This window comes from Lissotriton helveticus, chromosome 11, assembly GCF_964261635.1.
Source record: "Lissotriton helveticus chromosome 11, aLisHel1.1, whole genome shotgun sequence".
In the NCBI taxonomy this organism is placed as follows: Eukaryota; Metazoa; Chordata; class Amphibia; order Caudata; family Salamandridae; genus Lissotriton; species Lissotriton helveticus.
The window spans coordinates 893,176,325-893,200,122 of record NC_136072.1 but is presented as its reverse complement, the minus strand read 5'-3'; the positions used below and the strand labels follow the sequence as shown (position 1 = coordinate 893,200,122).

The window sequence follows — 23,798 nt, the reverse complement described above, 5'->3', positions numbered from 1 at the left end:
AAGCAAAACATAGCATTGCCCAACTAAAATTTCTAATTTTGGAAATTATAAAGAAAATTGAAGGTAGAGACAATTCCAAACATCTTTTACAAAGAGAGAACTTTTGGATATACAGACTTTGTACACAGAAACCAAATGGACTCAATGACCGCATTGAATTTGGATGTTATCTATAAATTGCCCTGTACGTGCCACATGGTACAACTGTGTTAGCATCAGATGACTATGTAATATCTCATGGTTAGAAAAAACCCAGTTTGTAGTTAACCGCTCTCGATAGCTCAAAGAGTACATATACTGACAACTAGCACACCAACACCTAGGTTCGAATCCACCCCATCCATGTTGTATTTTGATTTCTGCTACTTTTTTATTATTTCTTTCGCATCTCTCTCTTTTCCAATTATTGAATTTCTCTTAGAGTTGTTACACATCCATGCACGCATGATACAAACATTAGTGCATAAGAAACCGGAGAGCCTATACTCTCACAAACGCACCACGAAGACGATAGTCTGTCTTCAGCTATCGTAGATCACATGACCACTACCCGGTCGAATACAAATAACTTTAATGGCGCGCATCCGCCCGAGTGGCGTTTTTCGAGCTAACAAACCAACGGAAGCGAATCAAGCGCATCCAACACGCAAATCAGGTTAGTTTAGCTAAAGTTATCCATTGAGGAGCGCCTATACGCTAGACACTAAATAGCACAGAGTTACATTTTCGATGTTTTTCTTCTTTTTTAACCCTAGCGCGGAAACACCGCACGAAACACATCAGGCATGTAAGTCACAACCGTTTTATTTACTTTTCATAATGCCCGTGTCTGGACCGTGCAACAAGTTGCTTAAATTGAACCTCAATTTCCAAAAACTAAGCATCGTTGTTGTTCATATGAACCAAGGTTTTGATACAATAGAGTATCTTTGGCTATCACAACAGATTGAGACACAAGTGTTGAAGGTATTTATATAGACCACGAGTGTTAACAAGTCATGTTATTATTTTTCCAGCTATGTTATTCCCTGATGAAGGGCTACTCTAAAGCCCGAAATGCATTGGATATGATAATCAGACAATGATGCCATATTGATGTACGAATTAAATGACCAAAAACGAAAATTCAATTTGATTTGAAGAATATATATGAATAAATTTATGTTGAACAATTTATGAACTTTGTGGGAAATCCTTTCTACAAGGAGAAAGGGCGAGTTCTCTCAGGGATGGTCCCAGTGGCTCACTGGAACCACGTAGTTCAATGTTATGACAAGGCGTATTAGGGGTCAAGACGCCACCTGAGTTGAACCGATCAAAAAATTAACTAACAAGAGAATATACCAGCTGTGCACCCATCCAACCAGACTTTCGTTAATCCTCCAAAACTCAGTGATTGAGAACATGAAATAAAAATAAAATATTTATTTTAAGTATTATTTTCAAAGGATACTCGTTCATGTTATTACTTTCATGAACATTACAAACATTTTTTGGACCACAAGACACAATACAACCATATAACAACAATTTTTGCACTTAGAAATGAGACATTACAATATATTTAGTGATTCACAACATTTTACCAAATCTGAGCAAGCTCAAATTCTGTCAAACACTGAAAAGGTAGAAAGGAGAGAAATTAAAAGAACCAAAGGAAAAGGTTTGAAAAAAATACCACAGTTGTAGTTTGAAATACAACACTAATCCAGGGAGAATTTTGGCCAAACAGTTAGGTATTCAGGCCAGAACAAAATGAAATTCATTAGTTATTTATACACTTCTATGGACCTGATACTCCACATTTATCAAGAGTACTTATTTGGACACAAAAGAAAGGTCTACGTGTTTCAACCCCATTTTTTATTTAAGGATTATCCTCAGGACCTGGAAAATGAGCTGAAAAAATAAATAGAAAAAGTGCATGTGTTACCATCACTTCAACCTTGCAAGCACTCCCACATACCTCAGATATTTTCGACAATTCTAGCATAAAAAGCAGCTTTGATAAACACCAAATAAAGAGAGGATTTTAGAAACGCATAATTAAGCACATAGTCTGGTGATTTTACCTCAGGATCTGCAGTGCTGTACATCAATGAAGCTAAATATGTACAACAATAGAGTTTTTAAGTTATTTGACTTTCTGTAGCTTTTACTGTTCTGAAGTTATTATATTTAGATGGCAGTATGTAAACTTCTATTAAAGAACAGCGTGAAGTTTCCATTACGAAATGGATAAATCACATATATAGACACAGAAGATTTGGATATTATTGATTGTAATATCGATAGAAATGATTTCATCAGTCTCTGTATTTTTACTCAGATCACAAGGAAAGATATTGATTGTGATACATTCAATTGAATGAACCAATCCAAACGAAAGGTTCCTTACTGGTTTATATAAAAAAAAAAAAAAAAAAAAAAAAAAAAAATCAGGAAATAAAACAGATTCACCACAATCTATTAATAAAAATGGAGGTACGAACTCAGAGTGGTCGTAGATGAATGTACAAGATTGGCAAATTGATTTTTTTTTCAAATTAAAGGATATAAAAAAGATTTCTTTTTCTCTATATTTAAATAGAGGTTGATTGAAACATCATACATTACTTAATTACATATCCTGAAAGGAGAAATAAACCATTGATGGTCTCATTAATGAAAGGTAATAAGCAGATAAGAGCCACCTATTCACATGGGCATTTTATATCATAGAATTATAATGCAAGTTCTTTTTCAATTAAGAGATACGAATGACAGAAAGACTATACTTAAATGAGGATTAAACCTAACTGAAGCAGAGAAAAGGAAAACTAATTGTAATATAGAGGTGGGTGAAATAATTAAAAAAAATGATTTGAATAGATAACATGGGTTATAAATCGGACAGATAGTTGTATTTTAGGGGAGGACATAGTCAGTCCTTGATTACATTGCATATATGGCTCCTCCCAAATATATTGTATAAGTCTGAATATGTAAAATTTTAAATCTCCCTACACATAAGGAATACCCCTTTGATTTAAAACTTAAAGAGATTGCACTGATTGGAGTTGGTTTCTTAATATTATAACCAACAGAGATAAAAATCCTAAACCATAATGAAGGAATGTGTATGAGTGATTGTTAAATGGTGATTTTATGCACTTTTAACACTGAACATGGATTTTAAAATTGGTCATATATAATTTAGTGAAGTATGATGTATGATGTATGATATATATATATATATATATATACACATACACACACACACACACACACACACACACACCACACACACACATATATATATATATATATATATATATACACACACACACACACACACACACACACACATACATACATACATACACACACACACAGACACACACAGACACATACACACTGTTTTTAAATTATTTTTTAGATCGGTTTGTGTTCTTATTATCACGGGTTGCCTGAAGAAGGTGGTGAGAATAGAAGATGCCACTGAAACTCCACATCAACAATTTTTCATTAGCTAAGAATTTGCATATATTGTGATATTGTATAACAGAGTTTTTTCTTTTTTATTGATTTTTTGACCTATTGTTTAATATTGTGCTACTGAATAATGAGCTATAAGTGTATTACATTAAAAACTGATATCCTGGAGGTAAATACACTCCAGAGAATTTGATATATGAAGAAACAAAATTTTATGACTTTGTATTTTATATATAACAAAAACATTTTAAGTGACAAAATATGTAATAAATCTGAAATACAGGGATCATTGTTTAGTGTTAACTTTTGAATAATGGTGAGCGATATATTTTTTTCTCTCGTAATTAGTTTTTACTATTAATGGTACATAAAAGTTTATATATGCTGGTGGAGAAAAGGGAGACTTTTTCCATTAGTGATTGTACTGAGTAACCTGGGCCCTTTTCCCATATAATAGGGTACCTCTCCAAATTACGTGGACTAAACATAAGATAGCTGTAGGATGGAAGGTGATGTATGTTCCACTGATAATTATGTGCGCGTCTGATGTAAGCAGATGGGCAATTGCCAAGATTGCCTTGCTGCATATAATGTCCACCAAAACTAATTAATGTGATATATTGGAGACAAATCGTATGCCGAGGCTAGACCCGGTATTACTGGGGGCTACTACAACTGTGGATGTTACACCAAATTAATGACCCGATTCCTTGTCATGTACCTTAAAATGGAATACCAGTCCCATTGCTGCATAGGCTTTTCCCTCCTGCCCTGGTGCTGAGCCTTTTAAAGTTTGGAGCACTTTGCACTTGACACTCCATAACTCCTGTTCACAAAACGCATTCAGGCCAAATGTTACTTTTGTTTTCTCTACTTATTAGGGATCCTAAAAGTACCCAGGGTTTGTAGTCATCCCTGGCATGAAGCAAGAAAAAGTGGCGTGCAAAAAAGTGGATGTTTTTTCTAAAAAGATTACATCAGCAAAAGGTTTGCTGTGCCAACATCGCCATCTTTCCAGCTTCCAGAAATTTGACGTTAGTTGATGTTGATCCATTTTTCGTTTCTTTCGTGTCTTTCAAGCTACTTTTAGTTTGTGGTGGAAACCGCTGTAAAACCCATGGGTGTATGCCAAAAGCTATTCATTTCTGAAAATATTACAAAATTCGGGATTCAGCAATCTATCCTAAAAGAAAAGAATAGATGAAATAAAATAATTAAAGTAGCAAATAAAGAATTATATATCGATTGGTGATGTTTACATCTGTAATTTTTGGGCCTCATGGCCAATTTACAAAAATAATATACCCATTGACTATTAGACTCTTCTAGTCAAAGAGGTATAAAGTGTTTATTGGCTGTCCAAAATGTATAATATATATGCAGCCAACAACTGAGAAGCAGATTATAACTATTTTTTATCATTGTGTACATACTATGTTTCAATTATTGTGAAAAAATCTAATGAACAAAAAATGGGTATGAAGGAGATATTCAAGAAACGGAGTTTAGGAATAATGGTAAGAAATTACATTTGCGGTAAATTCCCCCAAATGTGTCACCCAGGAGGGAAGCCACAAAGTTCCTTTTGGGGAACATGTCCCGATGTCAGAGGCAGTTATCCCCAACCTCCTTTTCAACCAACCCTTGGTGCTGTAGTGTGCTTTCTGGCCCCCACCTGCTTCTGGCTGGCAGATTGGCAGTGAAGAACTGTTTGTTGACCAGTGCTACCTCTCCCGCACAGATCAGTGCTCAGGGGGCATAGTTATATCCCCCAAACACTGATCAAAGTAAAAGGAAACTATCCTAAATAGTGCAGTCTGCTTTCACTTCGTTTACTATGAAGTCAGCAAGTGGTGTGCCACACCAAACAAAAACAAAAAACTGAAAAATAACTTGGGATACGAGGGACGGTCTGATATGTAGGATCATATGCTATTGTTGTCAGAACAGAATTCTTTACATAACTGACTGTTTTGCACCAGCACTTTAAGAAACTATGCTAAGTACTGTATGTAATTCTAGAGTGGGATTCTCCCTAATACTGTGGGGTGATGTGCTTTTGCATTTACTTAAGCCGACAGTACGTCTTGCACTAGCACTTTAAGAAAACATGCCAAATACTACTTGTAATTCTAGATGCGAATATTGCACAATACTGTGGTATGACATGCTACTGCATGCTATTGGCAGAACAGTGTTCTTTATGTAAGGTAACAGTATGTTTTGCACAAGCAGTTTAAGAAAATATGCCAAGTACTGTATGTAATTTTAGATGCAGATTTTGCATAATAATGTGGGATGGTATTCTAGCCTGAAAAAAATGTTTCTAAAAATGATATACGCATTAATAATGAGGACGTATGTGACATAGGAAGAGACAAACAACTCAAAAAGAATGGTGCATTGGGCAGGTGCACTTTATTAGAACAGACTGAATCCCTCATAACAGCTCAGATAAGAATCACGTACAATAATAGACAGTATATGCAACAATATAGCGATGGAAACCCCCTGTAGTCTTCTTTTGCAATATTGGAAAATGTGCATGCACTTTAGCCTACATATACATAACATTGAAATGGAATAGTAAACACGAGGGCGATGAGAGCAACATCTCACCCTAGTTATAGTTTAGGCATCCATACTTGCACTTTAAAACAAGATGCATGTCCAGGAGACAGCAATACAATATTTGTGACACATAGCAGCATTTTTTTTATAATAGATTTAGGGACCTGTACTTCACAAGGATCCACAAATTAAAGAAACTGCATTCCAAATCACACTATATGATGAAATTTGAACACTCGTGTTCATGCTTGGACTTGTATCCAGACAGATAAGTGTCCCCGAGAGTATACTCTTCTTACACTAATCAAAAGATTGGGGACAGGGTGGATTTGAGGCATTGCATTACATTACATCTAAAACCTGAAAATTACATATGGTTGGTGATACATATGTAACATATCCCAGACAAAGGGAACAATGGATCATCCTATCATGTTTCACTACACCTGTCAAAGATATATGATGACTGAACTCAATTGAAGAACAAGCATTGTCGCTAGCATTCAAAACTCATGGGTTGAGGTTGCCTTTGTAACGTATGTTAAAATCGTTCAGAAATGGGTTGATTAGCTTATTATTGAAGATACAAGCTGGTTGTGGGAGCAGAACAAATGTATATTGGAGAACGCTAACATATATTGCATTACGGGTGTTCAATTTACTGGACCAAGTTAATGGATTATCATACTTCTTGACATAAGATGTTCTATATGTAACTACCGATATGCTGTTCAGATGTTTATTGAAGACTCACTGTATTGTATAACAGTATGTGTTTAGGATGTATAGTATAGAAAATTAATAAAAATATGTTAATAAAAATGTTTAAATTGTTCAAGTACTTTAACGTAAGATCATGAATTAAGCTTTGACACGACCTATCTGCGGTAAACAAATATATATATATGCGTGTTTCATGGTATTCCTAATTCGTCTATAGTTGCATTGAACAACTTCTGGGAAATGTGGGACATAATTAAGAAATATCTGAGCAGCCCAATAGTTTTTATTGCAACAGTGATGGGGAAAGGGTTTGTCTCTTTAAATTGACATCCTGTACAATAACTCTATGACCCTGGTGAAGTTACGGCTGAAACATGTGTGTATGTGTGTGTGTGTGTAAACAAACGCAAAATCCAAACCTGTACCCACTCTGTTTCAGTAATGTGTCCATATTTGTTGCAACACAGTAATGTACCACAATCAGGTGTGCTAATACTGCTGTAGTCTGATCTGGAGACAGACTAGGTGAACATGGAATTTCCACTTACAAAGAAACATTGGTAATCTAAAATAAATGCCAATGTTTGAAAAAACATTGTTTTACCTGTTTAATGTGTACTGGGGCAAATATCCTATATAACTGCAGAACTTGACACCTCACTTCCTCCCAACAAGAAACCTTCACTCAATGTCTGCCCATCTGATTAAAGATGAATCAATAAAGAAGATGTTACACGGAGGCAGATCACTGGATGTACAACTACAGAGACCAGAGATCTGAACCGAAAAATAAGTGGCTCAGGAAACTAACTATAAGTGGCTCCGCAAAATTATGAAAGCTACACGATTCAGAGGTGTGTTGAACTCGGCACAGAAGAGCCCTAATAATCATAGAATCTTAAACATGATTACTAACCGTACACAATTGAACTCCAACCTCCCCTTTAAATACAATTTATTGATTTTTGGTTTCATATAGTAATCATAGAATTGAGGTGATGAGGAACAAATAAGAAAATTCCCCATTAAACAGATTTTTAAAAGCACCAAAGCCAGTAAGTCTCACACTTTGGCTTTGCTAATGCTGTGCAGCCTCTGCAATATATATTTATGTTTTTTTAGCAAGATAGTGTGCATACATATGCCTTGTCCTGCATATTCATGCATACATCATGACGATACAGGAGCATGCTGATTTATGTAAACAAATGTGTCATGTGGAGTAGCCACTATTTTTTTTTATTTACGGTTTCAAGATGGTGGCTGCGCATCTTGGATAAGTAAAAATACTAAAATGATTCCCTTAAATGCCCTTTCAGAACGGAGTGGCTTAGCAGAAACTTGGAGCAGCCAGGTCTACTTAAAAAGTGTAAAAAAAAATAAAAAAAATGGGACAGCAAGTAGCAGGGGATAAAGTAAATGCTGACGAGGAGCTGTGAGTAAAGGGGTTGGGTAGCAATGGGGGGAGGGTATTAAAAAAGCCAAATGAAGATGGGTAGAGGAAGCAACACACAAGGTGAGGAAATTGAGACAAACATAGCACATGAATGCAGTATACAGCAGGAGAAACAGCACACAGGGAAGAGAGTAACAAAACACATCCACTCATGTAGTGCAAAAAACGAAAGAAAAAAAAAGCAGTTCCCCAAACATAAGTATGGGAATGATGCAAATCATCCATTAAAAATGATAGTTAACACAGGATTCATCAAATACCTAGGGATACACTTCAGTAATGACCACAGGACCACACTAGACCAAAATGAGAAGCTATTGATAGAAAAAAACAAAGAACTCTTGGAGTCCTGGTCTCCCAAATGTATAACCTGGTGGGGCAGAATAGAAATGATCAAGATGATGATCACCCCAATGATCAATGACCTGCTGAGCATGCTACCACTTCTTCTTACTGACGACTTCCACTGCAAAGTGGATAACCCGATTAGTAAATTCCTATGGCAAGGAAAAAAAGCACGTATAAGTATTAAAAAACTACGGCTAGATAAAAAACTGAGAGGGCTAAACCTAGCAGACTATAGAACCTTCCAAACTGCTTTCCTAGCAAAACAAGGGGCCTACTGGATGTCACCCCCTCAAGGGTACACGCCGGTATGGCTACTAATCGAGCGAGCCATACTAAATAACCTTAACAGACTAGCAGATAGCACTGCACTGCAAATATCACCCTGGAGGCCAGCTACTAGGGGGATGTGGAAATCGCTTGACGCGTATCTGGACTCCTATGAACCCCTGTGAGACCACTTGGGGGGTGGTTGGCTTTTCTCAAAACGCTACAAACCCAAACTAGGCTCGTCGCTATAGAACACTTCTTGTAACCTATCTCCACCCTTTCTTATTCTCTCTCTTTCTATCACCCTGACCGTAAACTCCTTGCAAGTCAATGTAAAGGGGTGCAGTTAAACACGTATATCAATTACCTGTAGCTACTGCAACACCAACCACGCTTGGCTGGTACCTCATAACAGAAACGCTAATGTACTTGTCTGTAAAAAATAAATAAAATACTTTGAGATTTAAAAAAAATGTTTTAAAAAATTATAGCTATGTTCCAGGGACTCCAAGCGAGGAACAAAAATTAAATTAAAAAAAAAAGTAAGAAGATTAGGTTGACAAAAAAAGAAAACCTGTGATATGCATTAGGCGGATCCAACACCTGCTTCAAGTATGGGCATTAACTACAAAAGTTCTTTCAACAACTAGCAGCTAAAGCGGTCTCTAAACAAGACCTAGTAAAGACTCCCATCAAGAGTAAGACATGCTTTTTCACTCCTTACAAATTCGTTTTAATCCTAACTTCCAAAAGCAGGGAGCAAAATACGTACAATTTAAATCATATCTGGAACCCAGGCAATCGCTGTGTAACAGAAGCATACTGAAAAGCAAATAGACCCTGTGGTGTAAGACCAGCAATCAATCTGTGAAGCATACAATAATACTAGTGAGGATCTGGCCTTCAAAGAAATCAAACAGGGTTTTAGTTACACAGAAATGGGAAATGAATGGCTGGCATGTCTGTGCCAGAGTATGTGTGCAGTAAAGCATGTTCCCAAAGGTTACCATTGCTTCTTGTGAGAATTTTTAAGGGCTTCTGTAAGGTACAAACATCTTCCACCAGATGCCAGGAAGCACATGAAAGTTCGAGCTGTTTGTCTTCTTTGCAACAGTCAAGTTGTTTTTTTGGAGAGGATGTTTCCAGACTGGACAATAGTACATTGATGATGCCACACTTCTAATGTCCGTTAACTTTTTCTCCAATGTTCTCACAATGTCCAGTTGTTGCACAGTGTAATGAGTAAGAATACTGACTGGGAGGGCTGTGTTTTAGCAGCCCATTCTCAATCATGCATGGGATTAGAAGAAGCAGCACAGAAAATCAATACATTGGCAAAATGGAGTGTTACTTCAGGCATGGTACTCATGTCTCAAACTTTAAGGCAAAATAAACCATCCTTCCAACTTAAGTCTGCTTACTTCTAAACCCTTTAGAACCAATTTGCATTAAATAGTAGCCATTATGTTATTGTGCATGACCCTCCTCCTTCAAAAAAAAAAAAAACGCTCTTGTTATTTTAATGCTTATATCCAGATCACAGGGATTTGGAAATGGTGTAACAGCATGCCCCGAGAAGTGAGAGGTGTGTGGCAGATAAAGTTAAAAACAAAACTTCACTAAAGTCTACAGCAGCCGGATGCTTACAGGCAGCATCTGCAAGTTAAAAGACCTTTTTCACACAGGAACAATGAATATTGAAGCTACAGGCAAGCATCCACTACTAACTTTAGGCTGTGGCCGAGGACAGTCAAGTACCCCCACCAAACAAAGATGTAGCTAAAGTTTCTAGACAGCAGGATGCTTGATGCAAGTAAAGAGTCGTCGTCAGGCTTTATTTGGCTTAAAAAGCCATATAAGCACATAGCAAATTCAACAATTCGCAAACAAACTTTTGAAAGCTTCAAGGTTAACAAAAATGTCATATCTAAAAACAAATCTTAATAGCTATGCATGAAGAGAAAAACCTAAAAATCAGACCAGAGACTTTTACAAAGTCAGGTATCTATTTCTAACCCCTAACGCACAGTGAACAAAATTTGCCACAGCAACACACAGTTCCATGCTACTTAATTGCTGCAAAAAAAAAAACGAAAGCTTCCTTATATAATCAGACACTAGATGAACACATAATAGAACCAAACAGCATTTTTGTGTATAGCTGACAAAAAAGAATAAAGTGCATTGTGCTTTGAGAGGAAACATTAGAGGAAACATTATCGCACGGGCACTTCGGCAGTGTAGAGTTCCAATCGGCCTTTCGAGGAAATGCCACTAAAAAATGTATCGTGTTAAAATGAAATCTTGTAAGATAGAACCTAGAATGAATTAACACTAGAAACCAATGGCAAATAAAGCTCACAGCCCGGAAACAATTTGATTAGACTATAATTAATGTCGGAGCCCAATTTATCCAATTTATCCTGATGAAATCTGGCTTGCTTTTCCAGTCATCAAAAGCAGACCCAGCAACCTAAAAAGACCTGACTTGTCACTATCAGACGGCCACTACAACCAAGAAACCTAGCAGGAGAACCATTTGAAATCGTCAAAGTTTCCGAAGGTGATCTTGACGTCGGAAGTCAGCAATAGGGGGGAACCTTTTCTTTTTTAAGTAAGGATAAGCATATTTTCAGACCGTTTTATTGGCCAGGGCACTATCTGTGGCTTCAGCACATACTAGCAGTCGTCCAAAGCTGTGAGAACAAGCATGCAGCAAGAAGGAAAAAGCCTTAAAGCTGGTCTCCAGCATAAAACAGTCTAATCTTGGAGCCTAGCCCAAGGGGAAAAAAAACCCTTGGTGATGCTACTGCCAAACACTGACCAAGACCTACTTGGTCCCGAATATGTAGGTAACAAAGAATCAAGTAGATCTAGTAGTAGAGGGGCAAGCAGTAGTAGAAATCTTGGAAAGGTTTCAAGAACAATGAGTTTCATTTTCTTGTAACATTTACACTGCCCTGGTTACACCTAGAAGGGATCAGATGCGTATAAAGTAGCACCATGCACTATCATGCCCAACGTAATTGATTTAGGTTGTATGTATTCCTATTTCACATGGAGGACAAACAAATACTGAACGATTTTACGCACATAATAAAGGGAGTTTTCAACAGTAGCAGTTCGAATGAATCAAGAAATAAAAAGCAATATTTCACTTTTTCTTCTCACCGCAGGGAAGGAACAAACCAGGCTGCAGCTGATACAAAAACACCTATTCCCACCTGACAGCATGCAAACGAGTCTTCGATATGGTGCCAGGCTGCCTCCGGAAAAGAGCTCACCCAAGCATATTGTGAGCTCTCAGTCTGATGGGCGCTCGCAGAACTAGGAGCCTCCCCACGTCGTTGCTACAGTACCCAACAGACATAATTAAAGCCCTCAATAATGCTTTTTAATTTAACTTGGTTACTTAGCTGCCGGGTTAATAAGTCTCAATAATGCACATCTGACTGCCAGGTAAATTAAAGACTGTAAAAGGCCTCTTAAGCGCCGTCATTAAAATACTCTCATAGATAGTGCCGTCCAACTTTCAAGACCTTGTGGGCGCAGTATATACGTAAACTGTTTTCTTCCCTGTGGACCACTCAAATTCAACGAGGAATATAAAGACACATATGACTTTTCCGAAGCTGCAATAATGCAAAAAAATTAAATAATAATTCTAAATGCGGTATAAAGTAAACATTTGTTCTGCGTACCTTGAATTATCAAGCGAGCCGACAAAACTTAAAAGAATACCTACCCGCCAGAAAACCCATCTTGAAACAACAGGGCTTTAGAACCATATTACCACCCTCGATTATCAAACAACCCCCAATAAAGTGATCCATGTTCCATTTTAAATAGACTTCCTCAGTGAAAGTAGGGGTTTTCTTTTAAAAGCATGGGCTTTTGCAGAGGATTAGGCCAAAATAAAAAACAGTGCCTTATCAAGAGTTTAGTTTCGTGGTGCTCTTTCATCTGCCTTGAATTTGCAAGCAATGCTTGGAAGTTGTCAAAGTTAATATCAAGATAGTAATATACCACCTCTTAGTGGGATTAGGTTTAATCCCAAATGTGAGCACTGATGCATCAGGAACTGGTGATTCACCAATGGTCACGCCCAAAGGAGCCAGTCATGGTGGCCACTGGCACCCAGACCCCTGCGGTGGAGGAGAGTAGAGGTGTGGCGTGTAGTCTGGTCCATGAGTCAAATAAGAATTTTTTTTCCTTGTGACTCATAGTAGCTTTGGTTCCCTCTACCTTTGGTGTGATGGGGGCACTCTTCCATTTCTGGGGTTATATGGTACAACCTGCTGAATGCTGAAAAAAATCACTATCCTTCTGCACTGCAAGGGAAAGACAGCTCAGGGAGACAAAGGGTAGCATTTTCAGCTCTGGACTCTGCTCACTACTACCAGGTGTTGCCTTCCCACTTTAAAGAACTTTAAAGGTGTTTGGTTCATTAGAATATTGGCTGCAGGAGAGCCTCATAAATAGCTAAAGTTAAAAGCCATCTCCGACTCTTCTCAGACCGTTAGCATTAACACTTTTCAATGAGTAAAACATGTTGAGCCTATCAATTTAAACAGCCCTTTGTATTAGGTCTTCCCTCCTAGAAAGCACGTATTCTAGGCTTACCAGGAACATACAGGGGCCTGGTGTCAGTCTGTTGATTGGCTTTTCCGTCACTCAGGCACTTGCTTCTAATTCGATGTCTTGCCTTGTCCATCTTGTGAATATCCCTCCCCTGAAGCATTGCCAATTTACTGATGCCCTTCCACTATTCACTTTCAGGGACCCATTTACTTCTTGCGTCTTAAACTCACCTTGAATGCATGCGTCTTTTAGTTCTCTCCCTCGTGTAATTCGCTTCTCCCACTCTGCATACATGTTGCTGTCGCTCATCCATGTAACTTTAACCCAGTCACTCCACATTGCTCTCTGATCCATTGCTTCTACACCTCAGCCTCACGCCTCCATGTTGCTTCTCTGTGCCCTTATTCTTTCTCACCCACTGCTTCCCCCGGGTGCTCCTTCACCCGCCCACTCCACATTGTTCTTTCACCTGTTGCTTCTCCTCTACAACCAGTGTTGCTTCTCTCACTCTCCAGTATTGCTTTCCCCTTGTGTTGCTTCCCGTACCCCTCCAACAACATGGCCTGCCCTTCACCATATTGCTTCCCCCACCCCCTAAATTGCTCCTACCACGAGCCCTCTGTGTTGCTTCCCCATCCCCACGGGTGCCTTAATTAAAGAACAAGCATTGGCAATGCCAACAGGTTTGGCTTTAGGGGATGCTGTATGGTAATGTGAAGCAACACAATTATGGAGCATGGGAATAGATATGTATTTGTGTGGAAGCAAATAACTGTAGAATATTGGTGTTGGTTAAAATGTACGGTGATCGTCGCACTGTCAACCCAGAACAAAAAAATCCATATAGGTTAATTATCCCCCTTTTCCAATCTGTGTTGCTGCCAAGGAAACACAACATAAATTATCGAGCTATCCAAGGCTCTTTAATATCATTCAAATGTCATGTGTGTGGCCCTTAAAGTTCAAGTTTAGGCAGCTGGGATAAATAAATAAAATGATCACAGCTGCACGGAGGGCAAGCACTTTTTAGAGGAAGCACCCAACTTCTACCAAATCAAAACATGTACTCCTGGCTCCCAGCATGTGGGCAGAACCAAAGTTGTGCTGGGAAACCAGACCATTAAAAAAATAATAATAATTACGTCATTTTGTAGGCACGGGTTCCTACAAAATGACGTGCTGCCACTTGATATTGCTTTCTTTTTTTAAATGTTAATTTCCTTTAACCATGCTGCACAACATTAAGGATGCTGTACAACGTGGCAAAAAATGTTTACAATGCAAATAGGTCCCAAGGCAAGAGATACTGGCTTTGCCAATGCTCGTTAAAAGTAACAACCAAGTTCAGCCTTCCCCCTGCTATAGTACGTCATTTAAAGGCTGAGCTACCACATAATATGTAGAAAAGATACATGTGATTTTACAAAAACTAAACTTCCATTTGTCAAAACACAGACATGATTACAAAACTCTGAGAACCCTAGATGGAAGACTGCACTTTTGGCCCATGGCACACTTTCTTGAGAGTAACCCAAATACATTCATTTTGACATGATACATCATGTATATTAATGAGATCCCTCTATAAAGGATACTAGCATATGAGTGTTTTAGTGCATGGCAGTTCGTGTGCAAGGTTTATAAGAAGTCATTATTATTTTAGGTAAGCATGTCCATGGTTTCAGTTATTTGTTGATACTTTATAGCAAGTCAAAAAAAACGCGATAAGAACATACTTTACATATGAATAGGTATACTGTGTATATATTTACACGGATATATACTAGACATCTAGTGAAGTTTTAAACTCTTAATCAAATAATACGTTTTTAGGGTTTTCAGATTTCATCCTATAACAAAGGGATACCATTGCATATAGTCTGGGTAAATTCTTTCCCATTTTCAAGGTGCAAAGCAGAAGAGATTGGCTGCCAAGCGATGGTTTACTGGTGCTATAGCAAATCAATATATTTGGTGGTTTGGACATATTTTAGGGGACAGTGGGGTGTTGCCATTTGAAATGAAAATTGGATTAATGGGTAAGAGCATCCTGCATGACACAATGTGTATTGCTTCAATTCAGCTCATATTACATCGTACAGGCATCACCAATATTTTGGTGAACCTGTCTCCTATGGCCACACATTGCCAATTGGGAGTCAGGATGAGTTCTAAAGAGCTCTGAATTTAAGAAAAGAGATTAGATTCACAGTGCCCAATGTTTAAAGGTTAAACACATTCTTGTATATGATTACCTCTACAATCGGAGCAAATTTAAAACTTTCCAGGATCTGTGGGCGATTCTTGGCCAGCAGTTTAACATGTGGTCCATGACACCTACTGGAGGGCTCTATGACCGTTTGAAAAATTAACAGCAGATTAATAAAGTAAATATGGAGGTAAAGAAATTGCAAATTGTACATGTTAATTCGCTCCGACTCTTGGCATTTGAAATTGAAGGTAAAAAAGTAGTGGTCCCTAACTTGACTTGTGGGAGCAGCACAAGTACAGCAAAAAAAAAAACTAGTATGGACGATTGGAGGCCTGAATTGAAGTACGGGTGAAGAACAACAAGAGGAGAGCACACATTAGGCGCAAACAGGCAGATGTTAGAGTCTAGAATAATATTTATTCTTTTCGAAATAAAAGAAAATTCTGATAAGCTCCAATCTTCCCACTGAAATTAAAAACTCAATTTTTGTACTCTGAATTAAACAAAATGTTTTATGTGTGTATTTGTTTTACGTACGTGTGTATCTGTATTATCGTGTATTGTTTCGAGGATCAAATCGTTTAGGGTAATGGGAGAGGGGAGTTAACTTAAGTTAGGAATAGTTTTTTTAATATGACGGAGCTAGGCAATACAGTAAGTGGTCTCTACTGAGTTATATGTACACACAGTAACAACAGCAGTGAAATCAAAATCTTGATTTGGATTGCATGTACAATTGTATACAAATGTGTAATCAATGTCTGATCAGCGTTGTCACTTCTGTAATTATACCACGGTCGACTATATGTGTTCATATGCAAAAAGGAATACGTAGTACAATGTGCACGGAGAAACTGTTAATCAGAAAATCACTAAAATCTGTGTTAAAAAAATACATTGTTTAGGCCAGTGGTTCTCTGCTTCCAGTAGTAATTCACAAGGGGTACACTGAACCCAAAAGGTTAAAAAGCACTGCATTCTATAACAGTATTATGATTTCACATTGCACTACAAATCACTGCAGACCGGCAAAGTAGTAACTGCAAATCAAGTAGGCTCCTTGTCACATGAAATCTCCCTGCCGATGATGCAAGTTACATTTTCAAAACAACGTGAAAGCTAGAGTATACACAAAGAAAATAAATACGTTCTTAAACATCAAACCACTCGAGTAGTCCACGGCTCTGTTTTGAGTCTCTCCTCTACCTTAAGCTAACTCTATCCTGTCCCCTCTGAAGCAGAATAAAGTTGTGCTCCAGGCCCTGAACTGCTGTTCGTGCTGCGGTGGTGCAACGCAAATGCGAAAAGCAGATATTTATTGGTGTTATGGCAACATTTGACAGAATTGCACTCCTAGTTCTGAGGGTTAGGAGGATGGCTTTACTCTTGCCAGTGGTACACCGAGCTACTTGGGGGTTAAAAGCCCCACTGCTCAGCCTGGTGTAGGAGACAGAGCACATGCCTGACACAGGGGAGGAGGTAGGGTAGCCTCCCCAGCACAAAAGTCACAGCCCGGGCAGCCTGTCCTATGAAAGAACGCGGTCTAAAGCCCCGCGCCGCCCGCCCGCCCAGCCTGATTAACAGCTGTACGAGGCTGAGCGCAGCCTGCAAACACTCCCAGCACACGTAGTGTTTACTTCAGCTTTGTGAGGCACAGACCCAGCCTTCAGGGGCCGCCCACTCTCACACGTTCTGTCTGCTAAGCAGTTCCTCCCGCCTGCCGTAAAACAAGATTTTTGTAACCGTGTTACGGGAGGCAACGATCATTTCTGCGGGCATTTAAAAACAAAACGTGCGCGCGCCTTTATAGAGAATGTTGCGCCCTCCTCAAAATAAATAAATAAAAAAAACCCGCGCCCGATCACAAAGGAATTCTGCGCACTGAGAAAATGGTGTATCTGCTGCGGTAAAACGCAAGTCCATCCATTTCCGTGACACAAATGGGGACAGCCCGCGCATGCTTCGACTGGCTGGCCCTACGCAGGGTATAAAGGCTGGGGTGCACGTGCACTGGACACCACACGGAACTATAAATATAACCGTGGACAGTGTTTCCACCGCACCCGGGCGGGCTCGGCGGTTAACAACTGTAAACACTGAGCGAGGGACTGGAGCCCGGGGTGCAACGGAGGACGCGGCGAGCGAGAACACCACTTCCGAAAAACAAAACAATCAGGGGCGAGTCAAAAGGTAACGCCGCAGTTGAGATTACTCATGCTGAAATTGTGCACAGATGTGGAATTTGGGACTGGCTCATACTTCTGCCGGTGGCATAAAATATAATCAGCAAAGGACAAAAAGTACCACATAATCCCTGCGCTATCCAACCGGAGCCATACATTATACACACTTTCCTATAAACAGGAGCCGATCTAGAAAGAAACGAAATGCGATTCTATGCTGGACAGATCTGCCTGGGAGAAACCGTGAAATGATAACAATGTAGATGTTTGTTTTCAAAAAGGGAAGTGCGGAGCGTTCACCCAGCACATGCACCGCCATCAGACGTGCTGCGACTGGCAGGGTGCTTGCGTAACCTGCCCCCGTTTACAGATGCTTTAACACACAAATGCCTCTTCCCAGGCTGGTAATGACAATCACACGAGCGTGTTGGCACGGCCGTCGCTCCCCGCCCCCACCGCTCAGATCAGAGCAGCTCCTGCAGCCGCGCACACGGGGTGCAAGACTGATCGCTCCGCCCCGGGGAACTGGGACACATGGGAGCGGAGGCTGGGGCCGGCAATCCCAGAGCAGGTAGCACTGGCAGAGCAAGCTTCCCTCCCGGTGCTCAGATTTCCGAGGAAGCACTGGGTAATGATACGGGCAAGGGCCTCCCCCGTGTGAGCAGCACACATGGGAATTACAGGCTGCAAATGGTGTTATTTGCCCATCGCAGTGAGGATGTCTTCAGCAGCGATAGCGCTGCCTGTGGAAGCTGACAGTCTTTACGAGGCAGTTCTCCTTCTACAGGGGCTACCTCCACCGACATTCGATTATCCAAAGGGGATAAATAACGCCATCTAGGAAGGGCCACTTAGCCGCAAGCTCAAAGCGATGTTCGTATATGGAGACTTGTTAAATTGTTGGCATGTGATTGAGTCACAGGTCAGAACATTATCACAGATAGGGCCTGAACACCTGTAAGTGGCGCTGGGCCTCCTTGGAACTCGGAGGCGACTTGTTTACACCAAAACACTTCCCATGGAAGCCACATCTGCAACCCACAGCTTCCCAACCACATACAACAATACTAAGTAAGCTCATGGGTAGCCACATGGGGTAACCAAGCACCAACCAAAACAATTCCCACATAAAATGCATTACAAACACACACATTTTCAAGGCAATGAAGGGTTACATAAATACATCCCACTCTTTAAGGGGTTGCTCCTTCTGAGCAAAACCTACCTCTAGGGAAAATCTCCAAATACTTGCACCAATCCCACCAGCCAGATAGATCATTAACCTTCACTCTAGATTCGGAAATTATACATATTCTTCACATAAACTGTGTGTCCGACTTTCACCCCACATTCTAAAGAAAATGTGCAACCTCCTCTGTGGCTTACCCTAAAACAGCTGTTCACGGAGTCATCCAGAGACTCATCCACATAAGTCCTACATTCTGCAACCTCCACTGGCTTCCCATGGTTGCAAGGATCCAATTAAATATACGCCTTGACCTTAAAGTCATCCATTATCTCCCTAATATACCTACCTTTTGCTGGCAGTTTAAAGGGGGTCTCAGAAGTTATCAAATCTATCTCGAAATCCCCAAATTTAGAACATCTCCAGCAAGAAAACAGTCCTTCTGTGGTGCAACCAGCAGAGCCCGGCCGGAACTGTGCCTCCCAATATCGAAACCCTGACCCTGCTCACCACCTTTTATAATTAGCTGAAGGCCCACCTCATAATACAATACTTATGTGAACTCAGCAAAGGCTCTTAGGGACCTTACACCAAACATGTAACAGCTACAAATTATCTAACTTCTTGCATCATATTCCCATAATCAATGCAACCCATATCATGTTCTTTTACTTTATATTGTAAATCTTCTCCAACACCGATCCGTAACAGTGCACATAATAAACGGTTAAATAAAACCAAATGCCTCACCAGAGTGGCACCAGCACTCGCGAAACCCCTTCCCATGAGGGATTCTTCCAAAACAAGCATTTCTCTTTCGATGTGAATTCCCAAGAGGAGGTCCTCCCTCATGAGAGCCAGTTTTCAGTTCATAACTGAATCCCCATCACGGGTAACCGTTACTCTGATGTTGGTACCACTCATCAAAGAAGGGGCTCCATTTCATGAAGAGTAGTCATGCAAATTACTAGTCAAAAACAAGTTTCTACAGCCACAAGTCAATAAAAATGGTCACAGTCACCAAGACATGCTAAGCACAAGTTTACAATTCCTCTTAGCTTAGTAATGAATTGCAGCGTTGGGACAACTTGCTTTCTATTACTTTTACAGGACAAAGCAGTATCTAATACTTTTTGCTCTATGTCTACTATGGCCAACTCTTAGACTGATTAACTTGAGGAAAGTTATTAAGGCTACTTCTTTATTAAGGCTACTTCTTGATTAACTCCTCTTAGCTAAGTAACGAATGGCAGAGTTGAGACAACCTACTTTCCATTACTTTTACACAACAAGAATTAGTGTTTTTTGCTCTATGTCTACTAAGGCCAACTCTTAGACAGATGAACTTGTGCAAAGTTGACATGGTTAGTTTCTGTTGAATACAAAAAGGAAATTATCCAAACTGATCTAAAAACGCAAAGATTCACAGGAGGTTGTAGTATTAGCACCTTAAGAACACAGGCACTACACTCACAGGAGTGCCTAGGCTTGCTAGTAATGGCAATTCATTGCAGACTTCCACATCTCACCCAGCACTCAGATGAATGTGTAAGGGAGTCTGATCTTAGACACCACAGTCATAGTCAGATGCTCCTCAGTGGGTACTCCACAACAGCTACAGGGACACGTACAGCAACATTAAGGTTGTGGTTACTAACTGAATAGACCACACTGAACAGGAACTATTTCTAACAATCTGAACAGTCATCCATTAATTGCAGCTAACAGGTGCAATGAGTGTAGCATGTTGCCTCAAGTGAGTGCCTCAAAATCTGCTGATAATGGTAAACATGACATGGGAGCCTATGGAGTAGCAACATACCATCAAACAAGAGTATTAGAATACCTCAGGATAACATTTTTGCAGCCTCACTTCAAGCAAGCAAGTTTGAAGTCCCAGTGCCACTTACAGAATCCTCACTCTCCCATCAACAAAAGCAGGTAATAATCACTGCCACCTCAAGCAAACAAGTCAGCGTACCACTGATGGCCGAGAACTACATGTCAGCACCTCAACAGACACCTTAGGAAAACAGGCTAGAAACACCCACTGACCTCAGGAGAAGTAAGCCCTCTCGCTGACACCTCATGACTAAGGCCAGTACTGTCATTGATGCCGGAGGACTACAACTCGGCACTGGCACTAATACCCGAGGATCACAGGTCAGCAATAACAATAGAAGGACTACAGGTCAGAACTCCCACTGAGTACCTCGGGAGTACTTGTCAGCCCTGACAACCCAGGAGAACGGAGCAGCACTGACACATCGAGAGTAGAGTACAGATCAACCTTTGCACTGACACCGCAAGAGAAGAGATCAGTACACTGTCTTGGACACCCCAGGACAACAGGACAGAGGATACACTACTCAATTCACATACATAGCTCAGAGCCAAATCACAAGCCGGAGCTTCAATAACAACAGGAAACAGACAACAACCAACACACTTACTTCCACACACAGTCACATCAGCAGAACAGGTAATAGCTCAGATCTCAAAATAAACCGGCGAGATCATCAAACACACGGGTAACACGTTAAAAAAGAATGCTGTTCAATACTTCAAAGGTCGCCACTGCAGCGCTCACAATTACCCGGGGCAGGTGATTGCACTCTGGAGGAGCTCTCTCCCATCCCCTGCCAGTAAGGTGATGCACTGCCCTCTTCCGCAAGGCTGCCACACATGGCAACATCTATAGAGATCCCTTACCAGCGACAAGAGGATGCCGTGCCTCCTCTCGCCTCCAGCGCCCCCTCGCAATGAAAGGAGGCTGCAGTGCCCCGGAGGCTGCTGTCTGCGGGGCCTCCCCCTTGCTCCTCTCAGCAGTGAGAAAGGGATGGTGCAAATTCCAACCAATCTCATGTGCCACCCTCACCAGTGAGAGGCGGCTGCAGGGTCAGCACCTTCCCAGGTAGCCAACAACTGGCCCCCACCCATGTCTCGAGTGATTACCCGCCTCCTCCCCTGCAGTACCCTCCTCCCACGGCTACCCACGCCGCTCACCAGTGAGAAGAGGTTACAGTGGCAGTCCTCCAAGCTGGCCCCGTTCGCCCCCCAGTTCCCCGCCGCGCTCATGGTCCGCTCCACGGCCGCCCCGGTTGCGACTGTCTGTATTCAGAGGAAGGGGCCGTCCGAGTGAGCGACGCCGCACGTCACGTGCTGACATCACACGGCCTTGTCATTGCGCACGCGCGAGTCCGCCTTTGGTTGAAGACGGCTGTGGCGCGAGCGAGCTGTTTGAGAGGTTATTAAAGTTAGTTGCGAGGATGGGATTGAAACAGAAGCACATTTACATGAGACAGGGAAGTCCGGAATTTTGTATGGCTAAAAAAAGTTATGATTTTACATTTCTCTTTTTTAAATAAACCTGCTCATCTCTCAGCAGGGGAGTAAACGCGCAACAACCATTGCTCTAAAGAGACTGAAATTGAAATAAAGGTATCTCGGAGATCATCGAAATTTGTTATTTTAGTACTTAAACATGGCAACATGCCACAGCAAGTGCTGCATAAAGCTTGTTATAATATATGTGTTATATATAGGGCTCCCGGTTTTATTGTATTTTTTTTTTATTAACATTTCCTCCTGTGTTGATCCATGTTTATTTTTGGGCCATTTTTTCTGTATTTATCCATATTTATTTTGTGTTTTGCGTATAAATGTAATTTTAAAACTGTAAATTTCTGTATTTATTTAAATGATAGACGCTCACTCATACTTTGATGTCTGTCATGTTTTAGTTATTTAAGTGGCCAAATATTACATACCAGTACACCCCCTGGCAAATATTAGCATTATTCCACCAATGAATATTGACACATGCTGTTATTTGAAGAAATGTCACCCTGTTTTTTTAAATTCCCATGCTGTCCATCTGCTCAGTTGTTGGGCTATAATTCATGAAAGACGGCACAAAGAGTTACTTAAAAGAAGCACATTTTCTGTATTTATCAGATTTTTAAAATAAATGCAGACAGAAAACACATTGTTTTCTGTCTGTTTTGGTCTGTAAAAATCTGTAAAACTAGAAAACAGGGAGCCTTAGGTATATAAAAATGATGAAGGTGAAGGTTAAAGCACAGGTTCCGCAACAGCCAGATATGACATCCTACTGGGTTAATGTATCTACTCCAGGGATCTGTGTTTAATGTTACAGTCATAGGTTTGAATTTTGTTGAACCACTCAGGCTTTCATCCTTTGGAGGTTGACAAAATGAGTACCATTGACTTTGGAAACAGTCAACATTTGTTGTTTATCAGTAGTACCAACACACATACTCAGGGTGATTCCCCCCCCCCACACATATGACCCTCATGTCGATGTAAGCACATAAAAACTGTGTCTCCATTACTTAAAGAGAATCTTCTGCCACAAATAGATGCTATTTCCCTCTGTAAAGTATTTAATCAGAGTTTTAACATTTCCTCCAATGGACGGACACACTTGCTCTACATGTGATTTTTTTTGCACAAAAGTTGATAATTAGCTGCATGGCCAATGGTCTATGTTCTCACCTTCTTGTTCAAACCTCACACACCTCATCAACATATCCAATATAGTTCAAACTTAAAAAAAAATCTTTCTGCACTTGCAAAACCTAAAAGGTTGGTGCAAAAGAAAGATTTACAAAGCGCAAGGGAGATGGCAAGCACTTCAGGTACTTAAATAGGAACGTTTTGGTTGATTGAAGTTCTTATGATCCTGAAAGAAGACTGGCCATCCCTCAACCACAACTTCACTTATCCTGGGAACCTGAAGAAGAGAATGACGTGAGGATCTCATGATCTTGT

At 40.3% G+C, this 23,798-nt stretch overlaps 1 protein-coding gene across 2 annotated transcripts in view; it reads right to left on the bottom strand.

Annotated features, from left to right (window-relative positions):
* The window catches only part of MED13L (mediator complex subunit 13L), a 916,648-nt gene extending 894,501 nt beyond the window's left edge, over positions 1–22,147 (bottom strand). For both annotated transcript variants that reach the window (XM_078667133.1, XM_078667134.1), the window contains exon 1: positions 22,011–22,147. In XM_078667133.1, the coding sequence (XP_078523259.1) occupies positions 22,011–22,082 (72 nt within the window). In that variant the 5' untranslated portion in view covers positions 22,083–22,147. The remainder of the gene's footprint in view (positions 1–22,010) is intronic.
* Positions 22,148–23,798: the final 1,651 nt, after the last annotated feature.